The sequence below is a fragment of the Excalfactoria chinensis genome, chromosome 3, assembly GCF_039878825.1.
Source record: "Excalfactoria chinensis isolate bCotChi1 chromosome 3, bCotChi1.hap2, whole genome shotgun sequence".
NCBI classification, from domain to species: domain Eukaryota; kingdom Metazoa; phylum Chordata; class Aves; order Galliformes; family Phasianidae; genus Excalfactoria; species Excalfactoria chinensis.
The window spans coordinates 48233656-48261057 of NC_092827.1; the positions used below are offsets into that span (position 1 = coordinate 48233656).

The 27402-nt window shown below is 39.9% G+C and overlaps 1 protein-coding gene across 6 annotated transcripts in view; it reads left to right on the forward strand.

The window, feature by feature from the left end:
• Positions 1-27402, forward strand: part of TPD52L1 (TPD52 like 1) — a 124388-nt gene that overhangs the window by 57605 nt on the left and 39381 nt on the right. The window contains exon 1 of one of the 6 annotated variants that reach the window (XM_072331527.1): positions 17650-17826. The exons of 4 other annotated variants lie outside the window; for them this stretch is intronic. In XM_072331527.1, the coding sequence (XP_072187628.1) occupies positions 17808-17826 (19 nt within the window). In that variant the 5' untranslated portion in view covers positions 17650-17807. Of the gene's footprint in view, positions 1-17649; positions 17827-27402 lie in introns of those variants that run through there. One more of the 6 variants, XM_072331526.1, reaches the window with a different exon arrangement.

The window sequence follows — 27402 nt, forward strand, 5'->3', positions numbered from 1 at the left end:
TCTTTTCTTTTACAATTAGGCAATATTTTGTTACATAACTAAGCATCTGAGTCCAAGTAACTCTTTAAGACATATGTTGAAAATTATCTTGCCTTTGGTAGAGGTGAGAATTAGTAGTTGCTGAGAAAAAGGAAGCATCTTCTGTGTTTCTGAGAAAGGCTGTCAAAGCCGAGCTTCATCTTAATTTCTCAACGAGTCGATGAGAAATTTTCTCCTTTTCCAATTTCTTTCTCTATTTTAGTGTCAAGAATTCCCTTTAAATTTAATCTGAGTGCTGGAATGCAAGGTTAGTAAAATGATAGGTCGTCCTTCTTAACGTAGCTGTTTCTGGCACATGTAGAATGCTGGACAAAATTCAGTTTCATTAATAAAGAAAACTCTGCTTCCACATTTGAGCTGCATAAAAACTGTGTGCATTAGAGGTTAGAACTTTCTGCATGATTACGAGTAAGGTTATAAAAACTGGAGGCAGGCAATATCCATGTAATCAACACTTGAATTCCAGTATTGTGTGTTTTATATAATGAGAAAAATTTTAAATGTGTAAGTGCCTTATTGCTTGGAACTAATGAAAAGTGTTTTCCACCCTCCCCCTGACAGAGCAATATGGAATTTCTGTTAAGTAGTCAGTCCTACACATAGATGTGTTAAACCAGACTAAATACTGGCTTGCTCAGAAGGTTGAAGAACACTGTCGGTGAGCAAGCTATTGTTTCAAGAATGATAATGTTAACTTGACATGCCTACTGTAATTCTACTGATCTTCATCTCATTTCAGTTTTATCCAACTTCCTATTCATTTTCAGACTTATGCAGAAATGCATTTTATATATGTTGTCAGAATGAGTTTGGTCTTCCAGCATAATCAGCTAGGCATCTTCAACTACTAAAAGAATGTGTTTCTCTTCAGAGGTGAGAATTCAACTGAATTTAGGTCAGACCACAGTTGCAGTGTGTACACCTTCAGTCTTTGATGAGGCCTGTGAAGATGGAAGTACTGAGGACCATGGGGTGCAGGGATGCACTGTGGGTAGTTTGGGGTTCAGAGCAGTTTAACAGCATTTCAGTGGTATCCAATTTGAGATAATGTATTCTGTTAGTACAAGCTGGTAACACATTTGGAGTAGGTACCTTACTGGTTTTGTCCATCAGAGTGGATAGTGATGCCTAGTGGAGCAACTCTGGGATCTCTGTTCTGCCCCTCACTGCAAGGGCAGAGATATGATCTGCAAAAATAACATTCATTTCTTCGTCTTTAGAAACTTTTACAGTGGTTACTGTAGTTTTTCTGGGATTGCAGTCCCAGAGAACAGGGGAATTTTACCTTTTATGAGTTAGATTCTTTTCTAATGGACTTTTCCTTACTAGCATTTCTCCCTCTTCTTTTGTCCATATATTTGAAATCAAGTGCTGGGAAAAGCTTTATTAAAAAATTTTCAATTATATGAACTCTTGGGGGAAAAAAATAGAGATACAAAATGGTAATTATCAGAAGGAAATTGAGAGCTGATGACTGGTGGGTGTTAGATGAAAAATGTTTAGGAAGTCTGTTTATTGTAGATTCGTAATAAAAACATTTTCACTGCGTTCAATTTCCTCTGCTAAGAATTCGGGAAGGAAAGAGGGAAAAAGATGAAGATGAGAAAATTATCTTCTTGGACCTTTTTGCTTGAAATTCATTAGTTTTTTTCTGAACTGCATAAGAGGCCTTTTCTCCTGCTGGAGTTCTTAATTAGTTATGTGGCTGTCACTTGGAGTATCACTTCATAACACATCATACGTGAGTGCTTAATCAGGACTCGGCTTTCAAATCTGCAGTTTTTGGTGGTAGGGAATTTGATACAAATAGATTCTATTTCAGTATTATCTCCAACTTCTAGTCATGAACTATGTCATTCTGTAATCCACTGAATGAGGCACCACGTCAGAATACTTCCAACACTTCCAAGAGTTGCTGTTTATTTAAGAAAAAAACATCTTGGGAATCATTCTGCTCTCTTAAAGCCAGCAGGCACACAACCAAAATGCTGTTAAGTTCTTCTGGTACATGTCTTTTGCTTTTAGCTGATAACTATGCTTGTTGCATAGAATAGCATCAATGGTCTTCATGATGTAACTTGACAGAGATGTTTGGTAGTCCTGGGCAATATTTTACAAATAATTCAAGGTGGTGTGTTCAATTTATATCAGTAATTCTTGTTGAATAATGTACCTTTGTGGCTGCTTCAGTTTCTTTCAGCGTGAGGATTATTTCTTGCTACCCTCTTCAGAGTGCCTTTTAGTTTAGGAGGTCTAGAAATGGCTCACTGGAATCCTCTGTTGAATTTACCATAGTAATGTATGATTTTAAACCTGTCCTGATGAATGTATAACTAAAATCCTGTTCTTTAAAAAGCTATAGATGACACAGGCTGTATATGCACATGTACATGCATGGATACAAGGGAAGTTGTTCTGCCAATGTTTGTCCTGCTGGACAGGACCTTTTGAAAGTAAGTGAATTTTTTAACAGTTGGTTTTCAATATGTTACCTCACTAGTATTCAGTAGTGGGTATGTCTCTGTACTGCTTCACTTTGCTAAATACAATCACATTCGTGGTAGGCAGTTCAGTTTAAAAGGCTATGCGATGATTCTGGTGTCTGTATTGAGAGTGAAGCTTGTAAGTCTAGACTTACGGTTCTTCATTTCCTTTCAAAGCATTCCTTTCACTTACACTGATATCCCAATCCCTTGTTATTAACAAACTGAAGAAGTGCTCCCTCATGATGAAACAGAAGAATGTAAAGTAGCGCTCAAATGCACTCCAACTTAAAACTAACATTTTGAAGCCATGGGGGGGTTGTGAATCTAATGAATTGTGAGAAGATGTCGAGTTCATTCACTTGCACACAAGGGGTTTTACAATGTCATCTAGTAATGTCTACCTAATAAAGTTTTCAAAAAGAGAAAAGCTGTCTGTTTCACTTTCTTCAAACAGTTCTATTTGTAAATATTAGTGAACCAGTTCCAAATAAATGCATAAATTTATGATTGTTAGGTAATAGCTTCTTAAAAATCACATGGAAGTACTAACTTCAGAATCTTCGTGTTTGGATCACAAAGATTAATGTGATTGTGATACAGTGTTTTAAAAGTTAAATAATAGGTAAGAATTATTTCTTGGATGTTTGTTTTTTTTTTTAATGCAAAATATGGCCAATTATGTGGTTTTATCTCTGAGCTACCCTCTTTCATTTTTTCTTTTTAAAGCATCTTAGTATACAACACAATTTTACTTTATTAATAAAGACATTAAAATGTTAGGAAAAAAAAATTACACTGTGATCAAATTATTTCATTCCCTTGTAGAACCACTTGCTAAAGCTCCATATTCCAGTGAGGTATTTAAAGAAGTCAGTCTTCATTGTAGCTGGCTGTAAACTTGAAACTTGTGAGCTGTTAATTGAGTCAGGTGCCTTTCTCAGAAAAAGGAACTGATTTTAGTTTTTGTGCCAATGAAGTGACAATGTGAATGTGAAGTTTTTTTGTCTGACTTACTGGAGAGTTTTTTTAATGCTGAGTTTAAAAATAGCCTAGGTGTGTTTATGTACAAGCAGCCAGAACAGCAGACAAGGTAATGCATTCATCTACATTTCGGTTTTGTAGAAAATAAGGCTGGAAAGAAAGTTCTCTGTCATAAAATAGACAGATGGAGCTCCATGCTTGGTGCCTCTGGCCGATGGTGAGTCTTTTTGTCTTCCCTGCACCTCACCACCCCCCTCCTCCAAAAAAGCCCATCATACCAATTAAGGATGCTCAGGAGTCCAAAGAAATATACTTACAGCTGAAACTGCAGTGAAAGGCTAGTTTCTCCCTTGCAGTCTCAATATGTTTGACAAGACATAAAAGAAGGCTTTGATTGTAAACAACCTGTTACTTTTCTGAGAAACTGGGATGAATGTGCTTCACATAAATTATTGGGGAAAAAGCCATGATTTTTAGACACATCTGTTTCAGTGGTTATAATAGTACTTGAAATAGTGACTATAGGAAAGAGATGTATTTTCCCTACATAATGGATGGATTTATGCCTGCTTGCAAGAAAATGAAATTTAAATGTTAACTATTAAATTAACATTCCAAAAAACTTTGAATCAATCTGTTTCAATTTGTTGTGTGTGCTTAGTAGCTTGGCATAGCCAGACACTGGTGTGATGAAATGCAGGATACATTAAGTACTGGTTAGTGAGAATGGAACTATAAACAAAAATCAGCAGCTCCATGGGTAATATCGTCATACTTTGGAAAAGCAAACACCCTCTCCAGCCTAGTAAGTTTATTTATCAGGAGCAGCAAGCATGTATTTAAATGCATTTAGATTAGAACTATTTGTTGAACTTCCTCAGGTGAAATGGAGTAGATGTAGGCGAAGGCTGGCACGATTGGTTTGGTTCTAACAGGTCTCTATTTAAGTGTGGCAAGAAAGGGTAATGATGGAGTATTCCTTTATCAGATGAATTAGTGAGCATCAAATGAGGCTAGAAGGAGTTGTAGCAAAGAAGAGGTGGTATGCAAACGGTAAGAGGTTTGTGGAATCTCCTGCCAGAGGATATTGTAGATGTTGATGTGGCAAAGCAGAACAAATTACAAGAGAAATTTGTCGCGGGCCACTAAAAGTGCAAATACCCGTTCTTGGGTCGTAGTCTTTTGGTTGCATTATCTCTCTTCCTTTCCCAGACATCTGGTTTTGTTTCCTGTCAGAGGTAGGATGTTTCATTCCTTAGAGCCTTTATCTGGCCTTTTATCATCTTTCTGTCCTTGAAGGTCACTAGGCAGGGCAAATGGCAAAGTAGATTCCAGCACTGATCTGCTGGGGATGGCCTTCCCCATCCTACTTCCTGTGGAAAATGCTATCCTGCTTTTCAGGCAGAGATGCTTCTAGATAAAACACTGATTGGCAAAGTTCTGAAGTGGTGGAAACCTGTCTGCTTTATAGTGTGCTGTTTTCTCACCATCACCTAATTTTGTTCCCTCATATAGGCAGAGTTCTTGCCTCAACCTAGTTTTATCGTACTTGTCCCCTTATCTTTTCTTTGCATCCACTCATAGTCACTTCAGCCTCTCCCCAGCTGTTCTTTCTTCTTCCTTAACAATTCACCTATTGTAATATTAAGTGACCTGAAGGTGAGCATTATTCTCTTTATGCAGTAAGGGCAATGGACACATCCATCTCCATGTTCTGTATTGGTCCAGGCTCCACCTGCTTCTCCCCAGAAGCCTATGTCTTTTAATGAGGCATCTACAGTTTTAAGTGCCTACTGCCCATTTATGTGTGTCTTCTTTCTCTTCTGAGCTTGGCTTAGTTTTCTTAGGCACAGTGAACACAGGAGGATTCTGGCCCTGGGTTTTACCCAGGCCTGAAGCTGGCAGGGCAGCCTTTGGCTATCAACTGGTGTGCAGAGAAGCTGTCCTGAAGGCTCTGCTCCTGTATAACCAAGGGCGTCTCCCAGTCCACCCTTTTCCTGCTACCCTTGGCTTGGAAGCTTGGGTACAGAGTTTCTTTTTGCTTGTATCTTGTCAAACAGCAGTAACAGAAGCCTTGAGTATTCCGCACATGGCACCAAAATAGTGTTAAAGAGCAGAAAAGACTTTGGGCTGTGACTGCAAGAAAACCAGTGCGTGAACAGCAACAGCATGCTGTGAGGGGGCTGCCATGCCACAGTGAGAGGCCTCACTTCTCAGAGCTTCCCTCAAGGCTTCTGGGTTTTAGCATTTTTTTTATTGTCAAACAACATATTCTATAATTTTCAGTTTTGCCATATGCTTATTATTTATTGAAATGCGTCTTAAATTCATGGTTTCATTGTAACTTCATATGGATTTTATGAGGTGATGGACAAGTCAAAGCCCGCAATAAACTGGCTATTGGCAAACCTCTGCCAAACCAAACATTAATTCGGTACAGCTTTCCAACAAAGCCTTCAGTGTTTTGGACCTTCAGTGTGTGTTGTTGCCTTTTTCTCAAGTTCCTTTACAGCAAGAGCTTTATGTCACCACTCCAATTACTGTGCTATTTAAAAAACAAAGAGAACAACAACAAAAAAACAGGTTACTTAGATGGTGGGCAACACATGGTCTCCATTTCACACTTATTTATTAAACTGTCCTTGTTCTATGTTTTCTTTGTATTATCTTCCTTAGAGCAGTACGATGTCAGACAGAGAAGACTGGCTTTCCTCTACCCATAAGTAAGTATTCAGGCATGAAGCATGATAGTCATCATCATGATTCATAAACACCGATCCTCCACAGGGGCCCCTCGTCAGCCTATGGCATGGCTCTGCCTGAGCAGGGGATAAGTGAGAAGCAGCTGCCTCTGCCAGATCTGTTAGTCCAGCTGACAGCTTAACAGATGAGGAGTGCCCCAAAAAGGCAGCTTAAACATGAGCTGCAGGAACTGCTGCGGTGGTGGTTGCCTGTTCTTAGCTGCCACACTCCCTGTCTGCTTGAGGGGTAAGTCTGGCATGTCCCACAGTGCTGAGAGTCTGTGTGCCTGCATGGCCTGACTGCTACCCATTGCAGGTCTGGTCAGGTAACCAGGAACATCACACCTTCCTTCCCATTCATATTTCCTTAGCTAAAACACATGGATTTTGTAAGAATACATTATACAGTTGGTGGCTCATATGCATAATCAAGTAAGTAAAAAAATGTGAAATCTATGTATCAAATTGGAAGTTACTTTACAAACTTTAATCATCACTGTGTTACTATCAAAGCCACAGATCTTCACCCATGGATCATTTCTAAAATAGAACAAGTGATAAAAGGCTGAAGACTCCATCTGGATTATATCTGTTGGCATAAACTTAAATGCTACAAGTAATGTTACCAGTGTGTGTTTTTCAACTTTCTTAAGCTTTCTTAACGTCATAACAGCTTCCTTTCTGAAATTTTCTGATGTGGGAAAAGAGACCTGAAGATGTTCAGTTGAGGCATTGCTCTAATCAAGAGAACAAGCCATGGTGAATTACTAGGGGTGTAAAGAAACCGGGGGCAAAGCAGTCGACCAATGTAGCTAATGCAAAGCAGTTATGCTGTGATATCTGTGCCAGTTAAGTACTCCTCATGGGCATGTTTTTCTGGAGTAAAGTTACTTCATCTTGGATAAATTTGCTGATTTCTGACTGCTGATACAGAAGCAAATGCTTTCCCACATGTTCCATTCCAGCCTGGAGACAGTAAATTATTGGGTGAAGGCAGCCTTGCCTTTTGTTTCCCCCTAGCAGACAAATATCCTCAAAACGTTGGTTCATCAGGAGCCATGCATCCCATCTAAGCCTGTCTCCTTACTTAAATAGGGGTAAGCATCAATAACAGATCACTTTCAAAAGGTCCAATGTAGTTAAATACAACTACACGTGGAAGAAAGCTTTCTTATTCAGTTTGGTTATATTGGCAAAAATGTGAAGCCTTAGGTGATAAAGTACTTCATTTTGCTGAACCTGTCTTGTTCAAGGCTGCTTATTCTATTGACAGCCCACCTTGCCAGAAAAGGGAAATGATCAAGTAGGTTAAGAGATGTGACATTAGATTTATTGTGTGTTACTGGTTTACATCATGTTTAAGTAATATGGTGTGACGTGCTCTTCTGTTACCAGGCACTTAATGAAACTGTGCAGGAGTTAATGAAAGTTAAAAATGAACTAGTAGAAGAACAGCACATCAAACATGTTTGCTATTATAAATCAAATTAAGGAATTTTTATGAGACATTTTGCATGTAATAAAAAGAAAAAAAAAAAAAAGCAGCCATTTCACTGAATAAGGATATTATACTTCTTGCCCAAGAACAGAATGCTAAATTGAAGTAGACATAATCACTGGAGTACTGCTCATAAATGCACTGAAATTGGATGATGTCACTGCGTGACCTCGGTGGGTCTGATGGATGTGAGGTATCTTTGAAAAGATGCCACATACTTGGAAGTACATTGTTTTGTCTTATTTGAGAATGCAGCCCAGACTCATGTTTTAAAGGGGCAGGAACTGTTTGAAAAGTGTTGGGTAAAAGCAGAGATCTTTACAAAGTTTAGCAGGGTAGGAGACTAGAATTATGTTTTCAAAATAGATTTAAGCCAGATGCATACTCTGTGCTTTACTGTGCATGAGTTCAAAGGTATTTGAAGTTCCAGTTATCTCCATTTTTTATGTACAACTGAAGAGGAAAGACAGAGTCACCTGCAGTTCTGTTGACCCTGCGGAGACTTCCACTGGCGGCAATATACCCCTGTCACTCAAGTTCCTTGGTATGTTGCTGCCTCAGCGTATAAGTTCCAGTTCTCTGCAGATTTGACGTAGTCTATCAAACACAATGTTTTGTTACTTTGTCTCTGGCCTCTGTACATGTTACTAAGCCAGAGAGCCACAGCATGAGTAGTGCATCCTGAGAAATCTGTTTGATGCAGTGAGTAGCGTTTTCCCTCAGAAGCTGCTGTATGTGCAGGTCATGATAAGCTGCAACTAGATGTATGTTGGTGTTTAAATTCTAAATGGAGGATCCTCTGCTAGTCATCCTAAAGAGACAGGAAGAGCTTTTAGTTGGGAGCTATGCAGCATTGGCTGGGAATAAAACATAAGAACTGACTAGATGAAAATGGCCTGGTGTTCTTCTAACGTGAGAAGGAAAATTAGTCATCACTCACTCACTCACTCCAGAAACTGTTTTGGTGGCCAACATACTTTTGTACGTGCTAAGATTGCCTAATATGATGTTTTCAGGTAACTGATACAACTCACAAATATCATCTGTTTATGCATCAACTCCTGTCAGTGCAAGTAATTGGAACTACCTTAACAGGAACACTTGTGCTGGATCAAGCAGTCTGATAATACGTGACTGGGATAATATACGAACTTGTTAAGCACTCTCCCAGAAAGTCTTCTGAAGAGAAGTGGTATTTTTCAGTCTAATTGTTCCAACAGTTATTTCTTAAGTGAGTTTTCCCAATCAATTTTGAATAGACAAAGATTTTCATTAATCAGAGTATCCTGTGGCAAGCACACCTCATGCACGTCTGGATTTTATCTATATACTTCATTGCATGTTGCAGTATTCATTAAATGTGTCACTATGTACCTATTATATGTGTATGTGTATAATTTGAACCCTATTAATCACTGAACTATTTGTTTAGTCCTGTCTGATTACATGAAGTTCATTAGTCGTTACGTTCATCCTTACGTTTAAGCAGCAGCACTTGCAACAAGGCGGCATTGCACAATATGTGCAATCACAATGAAGCACGTATGCTTCATGTATGCTAAAAGATCCCTCCCACCACAGGTGGCCTAAGACTAGAGCAGCTCTATTTATTAATTGGGAACAGAAAGGTTTTTGGTGTCAGTGCCCATTGGAAGGGCTGGCCTGTGCCAAGGATCCCACCTGAGCTGAGCAGGGTGGAAGCTGAAAAGAAAAACTGAGTAGGAGAGCAGTGATGGCAGAGGTATTGCACAGAACAGACAGAAATGTCCTTTCAAACAAAACATAGAGTAGTAAAACCTCTGAATAGATTTAAAACTGGAGCTAGCTGAAAAGTTGGAAGCAAGACCAGTTTTACAGGAAAAGCCTGCCTTGAAAAGTGCTTTGAGTGCATGGTAGAGTTTGGGAGGCAGTGGTATGATTTTGCACATTGGTTCTAATCGTGCTCTGGCAGGCTTTTGTTTCTTTCCTCTACACTTACACTCAGTATCGCTTTCACAGTTTCCCCTTACAAAAATACCTTGACAAGCATTTTTCTCCCAGCCTCTGAAGGCACAAGGTACAGCCAGCAATGAGGGTACATGAAGGTGTGCAGAGAGGCAAAACATTCTCTCTTGGGTTGTTTCCTCAGTGCTGTAGAAGAATGATGATGGCACAGCCTGGTCTGACGAGGTGCCAGGCTGCAATCACTTTCACTTCTCCAGATATGTCATTCCCATGCATCCTGTATATTATTCTCCCTGAATCCAGGCTGAAAGGTCACAAAATATGCATACTTTTGGAAAGCATCCACAGACTTCCTTAAGCTTATGGTGCAGTAATCGGGCTGAGAAAAAGGCCTAGACAGGGTGCTTACTGCAACCCTCATACCTGCTCTTAGGGAATCAACCTCCTTCCACTGGTGAGTCAAGCTGCACAAGTAGGTTTGTTTATATTTAGACTTGAATATAAATGAGAGTATTCCAAAGGGTGAGGACAGGATGCTGATTTTGGAAAGGAAATAACTATGGGGTAGACATGCTGGCAGGGATGTGTATGTGCAAAAGGAACCCATCAGAGAGCTGTGCATACCAAGCTGTCATTACCTACTGAATGCAAATACCAGGTGGGTGGGGATTTGAGAAGAGGAGGCAAGATGAATCATTGGCACACATACCCACTTAGAACAGTTCTCAGTGCTAAAGTTATAGTAGGTGAGCAGTAACACCAAATCTTCAGATATCCATGACATCAAATGACAGATGTATGTTTCCCATTAAAGTGAAATATGATTCAAGCTTCAACTTGAACTGTATTTCAAAAGATGAGTAGTTTTTGATGCGTTAATAACTTCTGTTGTGTGTAAAGCATTTAGCACCATCAAGTGGTTAAATGGTGTACTGCTCGTTCGTTGCAGTCAGGAGTACCAAACCAGACAACTCCTTAGTTGCGTGTTACAAAGGTTGCTAAAGAATCCTTGAATACACCTCAATGAGGTTATTAAAAGATGTTCCTGAGATTTTCTCTAGAAAACCATCTGATTTAAATGCTTCTTCTTCTTCCAGCAATTTTAACTTGTATCAATCATTGTATCAGCTGGAATATACTCAGTATTAGTATTCAGTCTCAGTATTTTTCAGTCTAATGTATGGAAGTTGAGTTTATTTGCACATGATCTACATAGAAATACATGTTTTAAGTTAAAGTTTCGGAATTTTTTGGTGTCTTGTTCTTTGCGATGCCTTAAATATGAAGTTCTATAACATGGGAAAAGAACTAGTAACCTCCATTGTCACTGGTCTTGCTTAACTATACCCTGTTGGCCATAGAATGTTCTTGAATGGAGATAGGTACGAGTATTCCACCTCTAACAACCAATTGAACTGTGTTCAGTTTTGAGCCTTTCACTGTGAGAAAGACATTGAGGCCCTGGAGCTTGTCTAGAGTGAGTGGCGGGAGGGGTTGTTGTCCTCTCAGATAACAGTGAAAGGACTTGAGAGAATGGCCTCAAGCAGCACCAGGGGAGATTCAGGTTGGTTATTAGGAAAAAATTTCCTCTCCAAAAGAGTGGTGATGAATCAGAACAGGCTGCTCAGGGAGCTGGTGGAGTCACTGTCACTAGAGGTGTTCAAAAAATGTGTAGATGTGGCACTGAGGGATATTGTTAGTGGGCACGATGGGGATAGATTGACTGTTGGAATACTGGATCTTAGACATCTTTTCCAAACTTTATAATTCTATAATGTTATGGTAAAGGATGTCTGCAAAAGAGTCGTCTGTGGGCAGACAAAATGAGCAGATACGGAATACAGAATTTGTAACAGCATGATTAATTTGATTCCAGAGAAACAGAAACAACAAAGTCCTTTGCTAGGCCAAACTCTGCAATCTGCTGAGATTTAAAATTATTCAGTAATCACGCTTCATTTCAATTAATACCAGCCTGGATGTGAATAGCACTTAATATATGTATAACTTGATTAAAGAAATAATTGATCTACCTGTGGGGTAAAATGATCTATAATTATCCAGGTTTCTTGTTTCATAAATGTTTGTAATTTTGACGGTGTGTGCTTACCAAATAAGAATAAAGGAGGAACTTTTTGTGTTACTGGAAATCTCTTATTAAAATAACATTTTTGTTTCAGAAAAAAAATCCCCTTAATGAGAAGTAGACTTAAGATAAGAGCATACAGCTGAAGAGGATGAATAGACAGACAGGCAAGCAGATCTCTGGAGATCTGCCAGTCAGGAACTAAAACTGCAGCAAACCAACCTGAGAAACACTGAATGGAAAATCCCAATGTTTCATCAATTGTAGTTTTCCTGATGTCACTGAATAACTCAAAGCATTTATTTGGATTGACTTCTCCTGCCTTTCTGAGAAGTATCTGGTACAGAAAGTGCTCCTCTATATTGCTGTAGATAAAAAAAGATGGAACTCAGCTTATCAGAAAAGGAAATTATCGTTACCATTGAAATTCCTCTCTTAAAATCTACTCTTTAGACACATAAGCACAGTGTTTAGGTGATGTAGACTTAGCCTACAGATGTAGACTTAGTTCTCCACTTTCTGTTTGAAATTGTTGTTAAATAAGCCTGGAATTCTGCTTGCGGTAAGTGAGAAGCATGCACAGCCTTCAGTAAACTTGGAAAGCTTGGAAGGTCAGCACCTTGCTACACCTACAGCTTGTAATGTTATGTTTCTCACAGATCTTCTGAACTTGTCAAAAAGGGGATGAAACTTTGACGGATCTCATGGGAGATCTTGACCAAATTTTAGGAAATCACATGCAAAAAAAAAAATAAAGCCATTAGATTGCTGAAGTTTGCTCAGCATCAGAAAGGGAGAATGAGCCCACAGAGAGAAAGGCTGGTGATTGTAGATGTATGCAGAAGCAGGCAAAAAATTCCCTTTCAGTTTGCCAGTGTCAGATGCCAGCAAATGGCTAAGCAAGACCAAAATATGTATAGGTGTGTTTTTAGATGGAAGGGAAAGGGAAAGGGAAGGGAGGGAACTGGGAGCACTGAGGACAAATGCAAGGGAGATGTACTGAGTTTTATGAAGTCTACAAAAAGTCCTTTGTACAATTCTCCTGTATAACCTCTGCCTCTCTGTAAGAGAATGTGACTCTGCCTTCAGTTGAATTTGCTGGCTGGGGCTATCTGTGCAACCATCTGAGTTGGAGCTCAGGCAGGCTGCCCTGAAATGCAGATTGCTTCTGTTGTGTGCCTCAGAAAGCTTTTTGCAGACGTACTCTGAGTAATGGAGTGCTTCATTTCAAGCCTTTGAGAGGAGTGTGCTTTGTAGATCACGCATCCTCCAGCTTCATCCTCGTGTCATTGTGACTCTCCCTGAATGCAGAATTCACAACACCACAGACTGCAGGGATGTCAGTTTACTGCATGAGTAAAGCTGAGGCTTAACAAGAATTTGCTTAGACTTGGGTAAAAAGTAAAGTACACAGACATATCAAAAATAAGGATGAAGTCTGTCATTCAGTTCTACTATATTTTAAGTATTTTATCCAGATAAATAGGCAGGAATGTTTTCGTGTTGTTCTGGTCACTCCTCATCATGTGGCAGGATGCACTTCTACTGCAGCCTGTTGATGCAGGATATAAACTGTAGAAATGGATGTTAAACCCAATTATACTGAAAGAATTAGATTTTTTAGGCTTTCCAACATTATCGACATCACTTCAAATAGAGAGCTCCTCTAAGAGGTTGAATTAAATGCTTCCCAAAAGTAGCTTGTGTATCAGCTTCCCAGTGCACACATACAAATGAATGCTGTCTAATCCCATGGAAGTAGTCCCAGTTTAACTTCGCTTCTTAGCTACACTGGGAAAACAAAACATACCCTTGCAATTAGGATATTCTTACCTTTTGGGTATGATGATAATGTTCTAAGAAGATGCAAATATCTGTATGAGTTATGCTGAATTAAAATGAAACTGCATTGAATCTGTATCAGAGATCAGTTTTGACTCATTACAATTTTAATTAAAATATAGATTTGCCGAGTTGACTTTCTTAATAAAACATCATTTTGCAGTAGTTTCAAAGCAGCAAGTCTATTGTGTCACAAGGCTGACACATTACTTGGAGCACTGAACAGGTCCCCAAAAGATCCTGTGTCTTAATATGGCAGATCTATGTGGACATCTCAAGTCCATCAAGACACCTAAAATGGCTCTCCAGATATATGTTAGGCAAGTTTATATCATTTTCTTACAATTTTCCATTGTCAGGATTCAGCTCTGTGCTCCTGTGGCTGCAGCTCATCTGAACCACCTTTGAGCCCTGTGGTAGGATGCCATGAACCTGGTCCTAAGAGTGAAGGTTTTCTTTTACACTCTAACAAGAGAGACGACTCTTCATTTTAACAATTAACACATTTCATTTAACACATTATATGGATGGTTGTTGAATTCTTTATTACATTATTCATAGTATCTGTACATTTCTGAAAGTCCTGCAAACATCATGACTGTCAAATCACCTTGTAAGAGATAATGCCCCAATGCTGCAGCAACAACATACCTCAGTGCAACGCCTTGTAGGAATACATGATCTTTTATTTTAAAACACAGCTGATTTTACTCTGTCACATTTGCATTGTGCTCACCACAGAGACCAGGGCAGTTTGCTGAGCATTCAGGCACCAAGGCTCTATGTCCAGTCTGTCCAGGATTGCTTGCAAGTGGAGACAAGTGGCATCCATTTTGGAGCCCCTCCCTATGCTTCCTGGGTTCTCCTTAAGTGTATGCTGATTTTGGATGTCTTACTGCACCCTTCAGGAAATGACTGGTTAATCTCTCTGTCTTGTCTAACCTCGGTGAGTCACTGGGGCTTAGTCATTGTTTCTATTTCAGGTGTCAGCCATACACACCATTTTAATAGTCCTTTTCTTGGTGATATTTTGCTCTTAAGCATTCACATTTATTGCCTGCTTGTATCATTATAAACATCTGTAATACAGTTTTACACAGCTCTAGGAGATTTCTGAGCTTCTGTATTCAAATGCATTGTAGGCACTTTGGTGCCTGCTGGAAAAATTATCATCTATCCAGATTCATAGGTTTTCCTTCCAAAAGTCTCCAAGTTTCTACTGCTGAACCTCAGTATTCTGGCAATTAATCATGGTTAAATTCACACTTCCCTGGCCCAAATATACAAATTAAAATAGCAATTAACATACTTCTATGCAATCACTTCATCAATGTGTTCTAGTCTGATGCAATCTTCATATTCTATTTTACTGGGTTATGTTGAGTTTTCTGGTGTGTTTACCCACTGGCTCAACATTCATTTTTCAGCTCACATTATCCCATTTTTTTCTCAGACAAACTGGGAAAAGGTTTGAGAAGGAGAAGAAGAGACACTTCCCTTTGACAGGATAGTCAGAAATATGTGGAGAAATGGAAGAAAAAGCATTTCTTTCATTTCTAAATAACGTTTGAATTGCTCTCCTTAAGTCACTATTCACTGTCATACTGCTTATTTAGCGAACATGACCTCAGTGGCTAATCAGAATTGTATTGGTTATAATAGAGATGTCAGTTGATGTCAGATAAAGATCTTGATCCAAGTTCTCTATGCAGCATTTCTCATTGGAAGAAGCTGCTGATTTTCTCCTGAGATAGCAGCATAGTGTTCAGTGCTAAATAGCCAACATGACATTCAGTTCCACAGACCGTTGTTAGAATAAATTCAAGATGTTCGAAAGAAAATTGAGATACAGTTGTTAATTCTTACTGATAAGAAACATCCTTTTATGTACATTGTTATATCATGGATTATACTTTATACAACACTAAGCACTGAAACAGCTTGAGAAAGCACACAAGACTTGTGTTTTGTCTTACACTCCTTTAGAAGCAGCTGGTGAAAATACATCTATAGGAAGAAAAAGACCAAACTATTCAAATACCTTACCATCAGATCACTGAAATAGTTGTGCAAGTCATTTCAGTACTATTAGAAGAGCCATGAAAGCCTGCTGATAAAAGTGTAAGAACGTAAGCTGACGAAGATAGACCCAGTCACTACAGAACAATGTCTTCAGGCCTTTGGGCCTCAGGGTTAGAAGAGGCCTGGCATGACATTCAGTTCCAGGTACAATAATTCACATGAAGGTAAAATAAATATATATCAAGAACTCATTCCATACATTTTTCCTAGTAATTCCCACGCAGCCTGGAACAAGTTTAAGAAGTCTGCTAGTCATATAAGAAAGTTCTACTTGCAGGATTGTGGATTCCTAATAGGATCTTCTGGTAAGGTACTCCTGTGGAGGATCATATCCATGGACTTGGTTTGGAGTTTTTTTAATGCAGAAGTTGGTGGCATTCCTAAGCTCAAATCTTGCCGTGGAACGATGCCTTGTAATTTGAAATGGCACAAGTACAGGAATTTGTTCATCCAAAAACCTCTGATATGCTTCTGTAAGTGGTAAAGTCCAGCCTGAGGAGATGTCAAATCACAGAAGCCTGTCTAGAGAAAATAATTCGTGTTTTAAAATAATTCAAATTTGAAACCAGCAGCGTGCATGCATTAGGGAAAAGATATTAGATATCTGGAGAAATTAAGGTTTTCTTTGGCTTTAACTTTCTAAATTGTTTGAAAAGCAAAGCTGAGAAGTAAGTAATGCTGACCTTTTGCAGTGCGGTACGGTACTTTAATGTGTTGTATTTATTACCTCTTTAACCTCACTGCATAATCATTTTCTTTTGGATTTGATGCTCTTCACCTGAAACACTTACCTGTTAGAATAGCTCTAGAATAGAATGTCCAGTGCTTCCTTTTCCTGCCTTCACTCCATTCTTTTGTTCCTTCTAGTAGTATAGGCCCCAAGAGACTACCTGTCCTCAGGTTGTCCTGGAAGGCTCTCAGTAGTATCAGACACACAAATCAGATACAGTGTCTGACTGGCAAATATGTGGCAATGCAGTATTGCTAACACAAGTGTTCTGGACCCTTTCACAAGCAAAACTGATGTGGATTGATAACTAAGTATGGAAATTATGCTGGCATGAGCAAAACCTTGAGTAAATTTGCACTGCTGATGATATATCATCATGTTTATATTGCATTACTGCAAAGTGCTTATCATGAATGGTAAAATAAGGAGCTACGTAATGGAAAGGCTCCATCTTCATGTAAATTGCTAAATACAAGAGCTGCTCTGAAAGTAATGCCTCCTATTTTATTATGCTGGGCTACAAAGACACAGGCAGATGCTGGTGGTATGGCAGTAGAGGCTGAACATCCCACCAGTATACTGTTACATTTCATTGCCATGTGGCGGATGGTAGCAGAAGGGCAGTCTGACAAAATGGTGTCTGTCAGGGAAGTGCATATGAATCAAAGGTGTGTCACCGAATTCCCCTTGCAGAAAATATGGCACCCACTGATATTCATTGGCACTTGCTGAATGTTGATGGAGACGGAAGGGTGGATACAAGCACAGTAAGGTGGCAAGTGGTGCATTTCAGCAGTGACAACAGTGATGTAAAATACGAGCCTCATTCTGGACAGTCATGCAGATTTTTACAAGCATGGCATGCAGGCTCTTGTTCATCACTGGCAAGAATGTTTAACAAATGGTGGTGGCTGTTGAAAATTGTGTTTTGTAACTGAGAACTTCCTCTATCAAGCAGCGCTCACTGTGCTCTTTGTATCTGTTGTGGTTTCCATGGAAATAAATAGGAAGCGTTACTTTTGGAGCAACCTATGCGTATATGCTCAGACAACATCAGTACTCCTTCGGATACTCCCCTGTGCTTGTGCTATAGGAGGCATCACCTGAAAACGAAAACAAATCGAGTGACTGTAACGCGGCGGACGGACTCGGCTGCCTGGCTTCGAACTCGTTCTGAGAGGGGAGCTGGGTCGTGCTCCCACCCGAGGTCGTCCCGGGTTCCGGGAGCCGAGGCAGAGCCGGGCCGGCAGGCGGCGCAGCAATCCGCCGGGCTGGATGGTAGCGGGGGCGGAGGCAGCCGCGGGTCGGTGTCTGTCAGCGCCGTCAGAACCGCCGCTCCGTTCCAGGCGACGGTGGTGCTGCCGACCCGTCCGGGGTCATGGAACCGCAGGCGCGAGGTGAGTTCGGTCGGGACGGCGGCGGCCGGTGCTGTGGATGGGTGCGGGAGGGTGTCCCGCTGCCGGCACCGGAGCGGGGAGTGCGGGGAGGGCTGCTGCTGGAGCTCCTTGCCGTGCCGAGTTGCTGCGGTAGAGACTTCTGTTTTCTCTCTTTGGGCTTCTTCAGCGCGCCGTGGTCAGGGTGCTGTGATGGCAACTTCAGTCTCAGTGCCGGTGCTTTTTTGTTTAGTTGTTGTTTTGTGTGTTTTGGAGGGGCTTTCTGAAGTGTGACTTTGCCGTTCACATCCTTAAGCCGGCAGGGAGTACAGGTATTCCTATGAGATGGAATGTCTGGAGGCCTGTTATCTGTAAAAGGAACAGAGAGAAGAAGTAATAGGGGAGGAGATACTTATTTATTGCAATTGTGACAGAACAGCCTTCCAGACTGGGTAATGTCTGTATTAAATAAGTACCAGTATAAGAGGCAAATGCTTATTATAAGGGCTGCTGTATATAAAGGAAAACTGGTGTTAGCGATGCTCAGGAAATAGAAAGCCATTCTGGCAAACTGTGCTACATGTGCTGCCCTACTGACTCCATGGCCCATCACTGCTGGCAAAACAAATCCATGCCTTGCTCAGTTCCCGGTGTTTTTAAAAGTCAGTGTTAAGACTGTAGCATATAGCTGTTATTTAAACTGATTTCCCAACCGTGTCTGTATGAAAGGGAGTTCCATTCTTTAAACAGGAGCTTTGTACGATGAAGGACCATTTCTTGTTTTATAGAACTGATTGCAAGCAGTATCCAACTCCAGTTAGCCAGGCAGGGGTGTGTATTCATTTGAATTTCATCCTCCTGTAAGGAGTGAATACATTTAAGTCCTTAGTAAGTAAGATGGACACAGAGGTCCTTAGCACATGTTAAAAATCAAAGGCAATTAATGTGTTTAGCTAGTATGTTTTGGTCAGCAGCCCTGCTATTGCCACAGGGAAGGCCTTTTTCTTTACTACTTTCATTGTAATGAGTTACTGTTGGTTAGTGAGGGAATGTAACAGCATTTTGTATTGCTTGAGTTAATCTAATTAGGGCTACTTTGCTCCCAAGTTAGAAGATTTTTTTCAGGACTTTTTTTTTCCCCAGTCTTAAGGTTAGTTGACAGAAAGACAAATACATGACGTTTCAGAGCTATACACTCAGTTCTTAAGTTGCTTATCCTTGTAGGCTCAACTCAGTGCATGCTACTGCAGCTATGGAGCCTTTTAAGTGCAAAGAATTTAACCCGTAGGTCTCTAATATCGTTGGATTCAGTGAAGTGCATCTAAGCACTGGTCAGAAATGTGAGCTTCTCAATTCCACTGTGCCATTTGCAGAGCACAGTGATAGGAGGTTACTAACAAAACAGTAGCAATTTGCTTTGGAAAAAACCCCCACTGAATTCAAGCAGCAGGAGAAACACGCATACATTTTAATGAGTTTATGAATTACTTCTAAGGAACCCACAAAGAAATGAATCCTGAATAGTTTGTTCCAGCGTGCTCTGCTGGGGCATTGCATTCCAGTTGAGAAGACAAAGTAAAGCTATAAATTGGAAAGCGCTGTTGAATTGCTCATATTTAACACTTTGAAGATTTTCTTCAAAAGGACTTTTCCACATAATTGTGTTTGTGCCATTTTATATCGCCCTGAAGGGTGGACTGTGTAGATGAATTCCATGTTCCAGAAATACACTCGAGCAAATATAAAACATGGATTATTTTTCAGAAAATGAAGAAAAAAAAACAAAAAAAACCTAGTTCTTTTTCATGGGACTGATTCATGCTGGTACATAAAAATGCTGACGATCTTATTCCAGCTATGGGAGGAGGGGAAAGTATTATTACATGTAATAAGTGTATCAAGGAACTGTACAGAGGCCACCGCTGACTTCAGGAGTTTGTGTGCTGTGAGGCACAGTCTGTCCATGGCCCAGAGATTGTGGGAGTGATGTGCTCTGAAATCTACCTGAAAGCAGTAGAGAGATTTCATGGACTGAAATAGAATTACTGTTATACTTGGGCGTATCAAATACATCCTGCCCCAGTGTGGTACCAGCAAGCTAAGAGAGACTTCCAGATGAAGAACAATAGTAACTAATGTTAAGAATATTTTCTAAAGAAATAATCATATATACCACGTAAATGCAATCATATGTAATAAACATAATAAAGGATACGTTATATAACTGGTAACTTTAAGGCTCTAGCTGCTATTGTCTGTGTTTTTCTTCTGAATGAACCTTAGAGCTAAGCTGTGCTTACATGAGGTGCTAAGAAAATGATAACAGCTTATTTGTTTGTCTTCTGGTTATCGGTTGTTTTTTAAGTGGAAGCTTCAGTAGTCTGAAAAGCAGTGCTTCTGTCAGAGAGATAGGAAGGTTGGAACTGGGTGCTTGTTTCTCTCGATACATGTTCTGCTCCAGGACCAGATTAACTGGCTGCACCCATAGTCCCACTTCCTAGTTTAAAACTGTAAATGTCCTCAAATTATGAGAATGCCATGGATCTTTTTTTCTGTCTGTTATCAGGGAATCATATTCCACTCAAAGCTGGTGTGTAGCTCATAACACTTTTCTGTCCTTTTAGCAATAGTTCTCCCTTTTTTCATGCATCCAGCAGCAGTCATAACTCCTCCTTCCCCTGTTACACTGATGAAGCTTTGATGTGCATCTTTCTGTTCTTTGCTCTTCTACCTACACAGCATCTTTGCATCTGCTGCTGTTACATCTCTGGAAGCACCTTATCAGTGTTAAAATCTAGTTTGAAATATGTGACATGCACAGCTGAAATGGGCACTCACAACACAGAGAAAGAGGTATGAGCTCCAGTTCAAGAAGCTAGAAAACTGCAACTAAGATCCCTTTTCAATCTCATCCTGACTTTTGAGTGATCCTGCCATCTCTGTGTTCTTTCCTACCACTGAAATATATTCACCTGTGCTAGACAAGGCATCTCCCTGTCCTAGCAATCATCTTACAGCTGTTCCTGACAAATATTCTGCATCCTCTGCTAGTAATTACGCATTTTAGACATAATCATAGAATCACTCAAGATTGGAAAAGATCACTATGACCATCTAGTCCAACCATCAACTCATCACCACTGTGCCCACTACCCACATCCCTCAGTGCCACATCTACGCTTTTCCTGAACACCTCCAGGGACGGTGACTCCACCACCTCCCTGGGCAGCCTGTGCCACTGCCTGACCTCTCTTTTGGAGGTGGAATCTTTCCTAATAACCAATCTCTGCTTCCCCTGGTGCAATATGAAGCCATTACATTTTGTCCTGTTGTTGCTATCTGAGAGAAGAGGCAGACTCCCTCCTAGCTGCAGCCTCCTTTCAGGTCATTGTAGAGAGCTGTAAGGCCCTGAGTCTTCCCTTCTCCAGGCTAAATGCCTGTCTGCAGTGGAATACCATACCTGGTGAGAACTGTAGTTAGTTCATACGTTGCCCATGTTGCCCATCCTCACTGAGGCCTGTGTCTCTGGGAAGAGTCCTGCTACAGAAAGGTGGGTGAGAAGTGCATGGAGAGGTTGCTTTGCTGGTGCTGTGGCCATCTCACCAAAGACATTCTTACTGGGGAGCTTCCCTAAGTTTGTGTTTGGGTTTAGTTGCTTAACCAAGGAGCACTGGATGTTCTGTTCTATGCTAGCCTTTCCTCTAGGTGCTGAATGAGATGTCTGGCCTGGGGATGCATAACTGCAGTTTTTTTCATGTGCAGAAAATCCCTGTACTCAGTTAAGTCTGCATATAGGTTTGTCAGTATTGATACATGTGAGAAAATGGGATGCAGCAAGGGGAACCCTGATTTTCTTGTGCAGCAGCAGCTGCTAGTTGCTTCCATTGTGAGGAATGCATTAACGTTCTCCACCTATCTTTACAAGGGAAGTGCTTATGTCTATGTGCTTCAGAGGCTGCAACTCCATTAGCCAGGAGTTTGTGCTATCTCCTTCTTGCCCCCTGGAGCTCTTCATGGCTCAGCTTTGGAAAGAAGGAGAGAGGCCTTCTCCAAAGTGTCAGGAGGAACTGGGGTAATTGGACCAGCCAGCAGTAACTGTGCATCTGACTGCATGGTAGAAGTCTCAGCTGCTGTATTAATAAGATGACATGACGATGAGGTCATGTGAAAATGATAGGGTTTTAATTTATAATAGGATTCCTAAATATTTAACAAGAATGCCCAGAGCTTGAGATAATTGCTCTTTTATCATTCATTTTGTTTTATACAGAATGGAGGGGGATGCGTGGAATGAGCAATTGGCAATATCAAATTTTAAGCACATAAACTTCTGAAATCAAATGTACTGCTTCTCTGTTACTCTTTTGAACCTGTACTGCTTGCAGCTTAATGACACTTGTCACAGGCGGAGATTCAGTTTGCTGAGGCTGAAAAAAGCTGAGTGATTTCATGCAAAATGAGATCTGAGAGCAGAATAATGGTGGGGTTTGGAAAAGAGAAAAATAAACCTCCTCTAAAATCCAGGGCCAACGTATGAGGCACTGTAGCCTTGTCATTTTTACAATGACCCCATCCCTAGAGGTATAAAAGGCCAGGTTGGATGGGGCCTTGGGTACCTGATCTAGTGAGTGGTAGCCCTGCCGTAGCAGTGGATTGGAACTGGATGATCTTTAAGCTCCCTTCCAACCCAAGCCATTCTGTGATTCTATGATGGAGATACAAAATGCAGAACATGAGAAAAGACAGCATATCAGAACCCAAAATCTTGCTCATTTTTTCCTCCTTTATTTTCTTATTTTTACTGGGATGTTGATCTGGATCCTACTGTGAGGCAACTCAAATACAGGTTGAGTCTGCTCTTCGCTAGTGTTCTCAGATTCATTAGTGGAAGGGTTAATTTGTTAATATTGTTCTGATGCATCTTTCTGACTTGTTTAGTACAGTACAGCAATGTGTGGAAGTTTTGAGGAGCTTTGTTTAGGCTGCCTGTTCTTAGATCTCAAGGATGTGGCAAAAAGTGTGTCAGAAGATTACAGAGTTATTGAAATGTGTTCCCTATAGCCATACTTAGGAGTATAGGTGAGGCTTAGAAGCTTGTTTTAGGGTAGTCCTGAAATTTGGATTTAGGAAAACTGTAGTTGGAAGGTGTTTTAAGTGTAAAATTAGATTGTTGGTGCTATTCAAAAAGCACCTTCTGGAGTACTATAAAAATACTATACCTTGGCAGGGTAGTCTTATCTTGTTTTGTTCATATTGTGTAGAAGCACAGTGTCACAATGCCAAATTTTAGAGCTTTAGTCTTCTGTTGTAATAGTGCTGCTCTTTATGATGGGCATTTTGACTTCAGTGTTCTCTAAATACATAGCATAGCAGGCGACTGAAAATTATGGACTGTAATACCCAGTGTCACACACACCTTCACCAAAACCTTGGACACACCGTTTTGTTTGATTTCCTCGGACAGAGGTAATGCTGCCTTTGAGATCCATGGATCAATATCATAATATCAAAGTAGGCTATCATGATGTTTCTGCATCTGTGGTGTGGTTAAGTACTGCAAGTGCAGTCTTAAGTACTGCAAAAGACAGTCATTTAGCAAGTGCTTGTATTACATCTTAGCATTCACTCTCCTTTTCTTTCTCAGTCATCTCTCATTCCCTTTCTCTTGGATTATAGGAAGTCCTTCATTAGCAGTGAGGATCTTTCTGCAAATGTTCTTATCTGAATGTGCAGAACAAAGGCAAAAAGCTGGACATGTGTGAAGTGTGATAGTGCCACAAGTACAGTGTTTATTGTGATGATAAATATCTTACACTGGGTCTCCCATTCTGCCTGCCCTGCTCAGCATATTTTACCTTTGCTTGTAGGACTTACACTCTTTGTGTAATAACAAATGGTTCTAAAATGCTATTCTTGCTCTTATGTAAGGGTTCTTATACTTACTGATTTATTTTTTTTTTTTAATTTTTTTTACTTATTCCAGTAACAGAAGGTGTTCTGTTTTTATTAATGGTACAGCAAAATGAATGATTCACTATTGGATCCCCTTTATGTTAAACAAACTAGAATGTTCCCACTGTAAGCAGTTGCACACAAAACCAGTTTTGATGGTGTCTCCAACACTCTGTCTATCTCCCTGTTCTATCAGGGGCTTCCTTGCTTAAAGCTGGTTGCTGAAATACAGGTTATTTACAACACTCAAATAGGAGTAATACAGCAGCAAAGTTTGTAAAGACAGGTTTACGGAAATAATGAAAAGGTATGTTTCTTTGTGTGTGGTCTGTGGTCAGATGTATGATAGCTTCTTTCATTTACTCTGTTGTCCACATAATTGTTTTTAAGCCATCCCGTTCCTGTGTAATATTTACATCTTTGTGCTCCTTGTCAGTGAAGGGGAATCCAGATACTCAGGTAGTGGGTGTAAAAATGAAGGGTAGCTCTAATGCCTTGTATCACCTCAACGAAAGGGGAGGTAGCACTGTGCCCTGTGCATTTGGTTTCTCCAGCAGAGTAGGGATGCCAGGAAGAATGCTGACTTCTCATTGCTGTTGTGGGTTTTGTTGTTTCATGGTTTTCTGGCATTTGGTTTTTGTGAAGTCGTCCTGCAGTCACCACTGGTTTACCTTAGCACACAGTTATCCTTGCTGTCAACCAAGTGCCTAGTCGGTAAAGTGTTTTAGAGCAATGCCAGCATTTGAAACGTGTAGCAAAAAGTCCATCTTCAGCTTTTGTTCTAGAAGGAAAAACCGTTAAAAGAGTTTTGCAAATTAACAGAATCAAAAGTGATTTTAACAACAAAATCCTCAGAGTGCAAATGCACAGTCTAGCATTTAGCGCTATACAAAAACTGGGGGCTCTAGTGATACTCTTGGCAAAGAGAGATACAAAATTAAACTTAAAAATCTTTCTGCAATCATGAAGTATCTATTATTGATACAGTGTTGGTTTTCCCATTAAAAAGTGTTCACTCAAAATGTTTTTGAAGTACAGTCTTAAATTTTCATGCGCTTCCTTGCTGGAAATTCTACTTCTGTTTGCCAGTAAGTGAAATTCTTTGCTACTCCTGACCACAGGGGACCAGATCCTGCTGGAACCAAACTATTTCTTCATGTTCTAAGAGACATCCTTTCTAATTTCTCTATTTGCATGATCTGATTTTTGAGATTTGCTTTAACTTGTGAAACACCATCCCTCTATAGTCACCCAAACACAGAAGTTGTCTCTCTTTAGTACCTGTGCCCTGCTTTAATGTTGCACATTAGAGTTGCCCGACTAATTTATAAATTTCAAATAAAGTATGGAAAAGTATGACAGAAACTACATATCACATGGATTTAAAAGGCTGTACAATGTGTATTCTCTGAATTTTTATAAGTGGTGGCTGAAGGGAGCTGATGCACCATGTTTGTTCCTTCAGTGAAAAATCAAGTTTGTCTGAATTCAGTTATTTGCTCTGGGTTCACCTGTTTCCTCACCAGTTGATTATGTTGTCACCTGGATGAGACTAAGGTGGTACGTGTGTCTGGCTGCAAACAGGCTGCTCGTTCCCATCTTAAAGATTTAAAATATTTTGCAAAATTTCCCTGGGATGGTTGTTTTGGTTGGTTTTTTGGTAATACATTTTGCTCATGTTGGTTTGAGCATGATAAGCGTTAATCTAATCCTACTTCTAGTGTTTAACACCTTAAGTGAAAGATTCTTATCTCCACTGAGTAGATCTCACATCAGTCACTTTAGGGAAAGCAAACAGAGTTTTAGAGAATGAGTATTCCAAGTGAAAGTTTTTTTTTCTTTACTGGGTTGGTACCTACTAAATTTTCTTTTAAAAGTGATCAGAAATTGTGTTTAAATACAACTCTCAGATTTTCCTTAGAGACAAGTGAAGTCTATGTACATTAACAGAATTAGAGTGGCAACTGTGGCAGGAACAGAAGATTATCTTCTGCTCAAAGTATTTTAATAGACAGATGGCAGCTATTAACTTATTATTGTGGGAGGAAGAAATCAAAGTCACAATCAGGGACAATGATGCTTGCTGTAATGATGGTGTAATTAAACCATCTAACTATTATGTGCATATGAGTATAGTGGATAACCAGTGAAGCCATGTGGTGTTATAAGAGTATAACCTTCAGTCATGTTATGTGTCAGATTGAGCTGAAACATTGATAAAAGGGAGGAAAATATAAGATGATGGTGATGGAGAAGGAAAAATTGAATAGCCCTCATTAAAAATAAAAAGTAAAAATAAGTTATTTCTATAAACTGAATTACGGTGGTTTGGAGGATTTAAATCTTTGCAGAGATTAAATAACAGACATGGCAGGAAACTGGAAGTCAGATGCCAAGGGGAGAAAAATATTTCTCATCCCCGTGTTTTTAAATTACTTCAAAAAGTGCATATAAAAGCAATATGGAGGGAGACTACATTAAGCACAAGGAGAGAAAAGAGTATTTAGTGGTAATAACCTGTACCCCATTTCAGAGACTTTCAAAGAGAGGAGCTAGATTTAAACTTAGATGCTGGATTATAAAGTTGTTCAGTTCTGTGTCCTTCTCAGCACAGAAATATGGAGCATGAATGCAACCCAAACGGGGCAGTGGCATTCTTGTTATAGCAAAGTACTGCAAATGGGAATCAGACTGGGGAAAGGTAAGCAAGCGAGGACATGATTTTAACAACTGAGACTGATGATATTAATGGATGTTCTTAGCAGAGTTACAAGCACTGGAATACTGGTTTACTTTAGAAAATTACAAAATGTTATGTCCATCCTGTAACAACATCCTCAGATGAGGAAATATACATGAAATAGTAGAAGAGGGCAGGAAAAAAACAAACCAAACAAAACTCTCCTGTACTCCTGTTTAGACTTTAAGATGCAGAAGTTATGCTGGGGGATGATGGCAGCTGAGGTGATCTGTATGGACTGTGGTAGATGTTTTGTGATGCTGTTCCAATTCAGTGTGCTCTAGTGCAGTCCTGAGGGGGAAGAAATTTTGGGAACTAACCCAACGACTTTACTTCTCTTGTCTATGTGGTTGCTGTTACTGCTACCCAGAGCAGCTCTCAGAGAAGCTGACCCTCTTTGTTTCAGGAATTATTTTCCTTATTGATCTTCAAAGAGGAGAAAATATTCTTTGTCTATGATGGTGGCCATTTTAAGGATAAGAAACTCAAAGACTGAGTCTGTGGCTGGAAGTGTCAAGCTCTGTATCCTGGTCTGGTAAGAAGTCACTTATCCTGGAGCATGCAGTTGTTTGTGTAACCACCTTCAGAGGCAGGTCTCCTGTCCTCAAACCTTACCCAACAGAAAGCTATTCACAGGGGAACTTTGTCACAGTCACAGGTACCCAGGGCCTCAAGCAGGTTCACAAAGCAAACACATTTCTTTGTAATTGCATACTCCAAAACATGGAGTGGGCAAAACCAGGAAATTATTGATGCCAAAAACTGTGAAGGCCTCAACGTGCATATTAACATTGAGAGCAGAATAATAAATACCTTGTTTTACAGTTCAAGATGCTAGCTAAAAAACTAAAGGAAAAAAATATTAAACTTTGAGTTGAAAAAATAATAGTAGTAATAATAATAATATT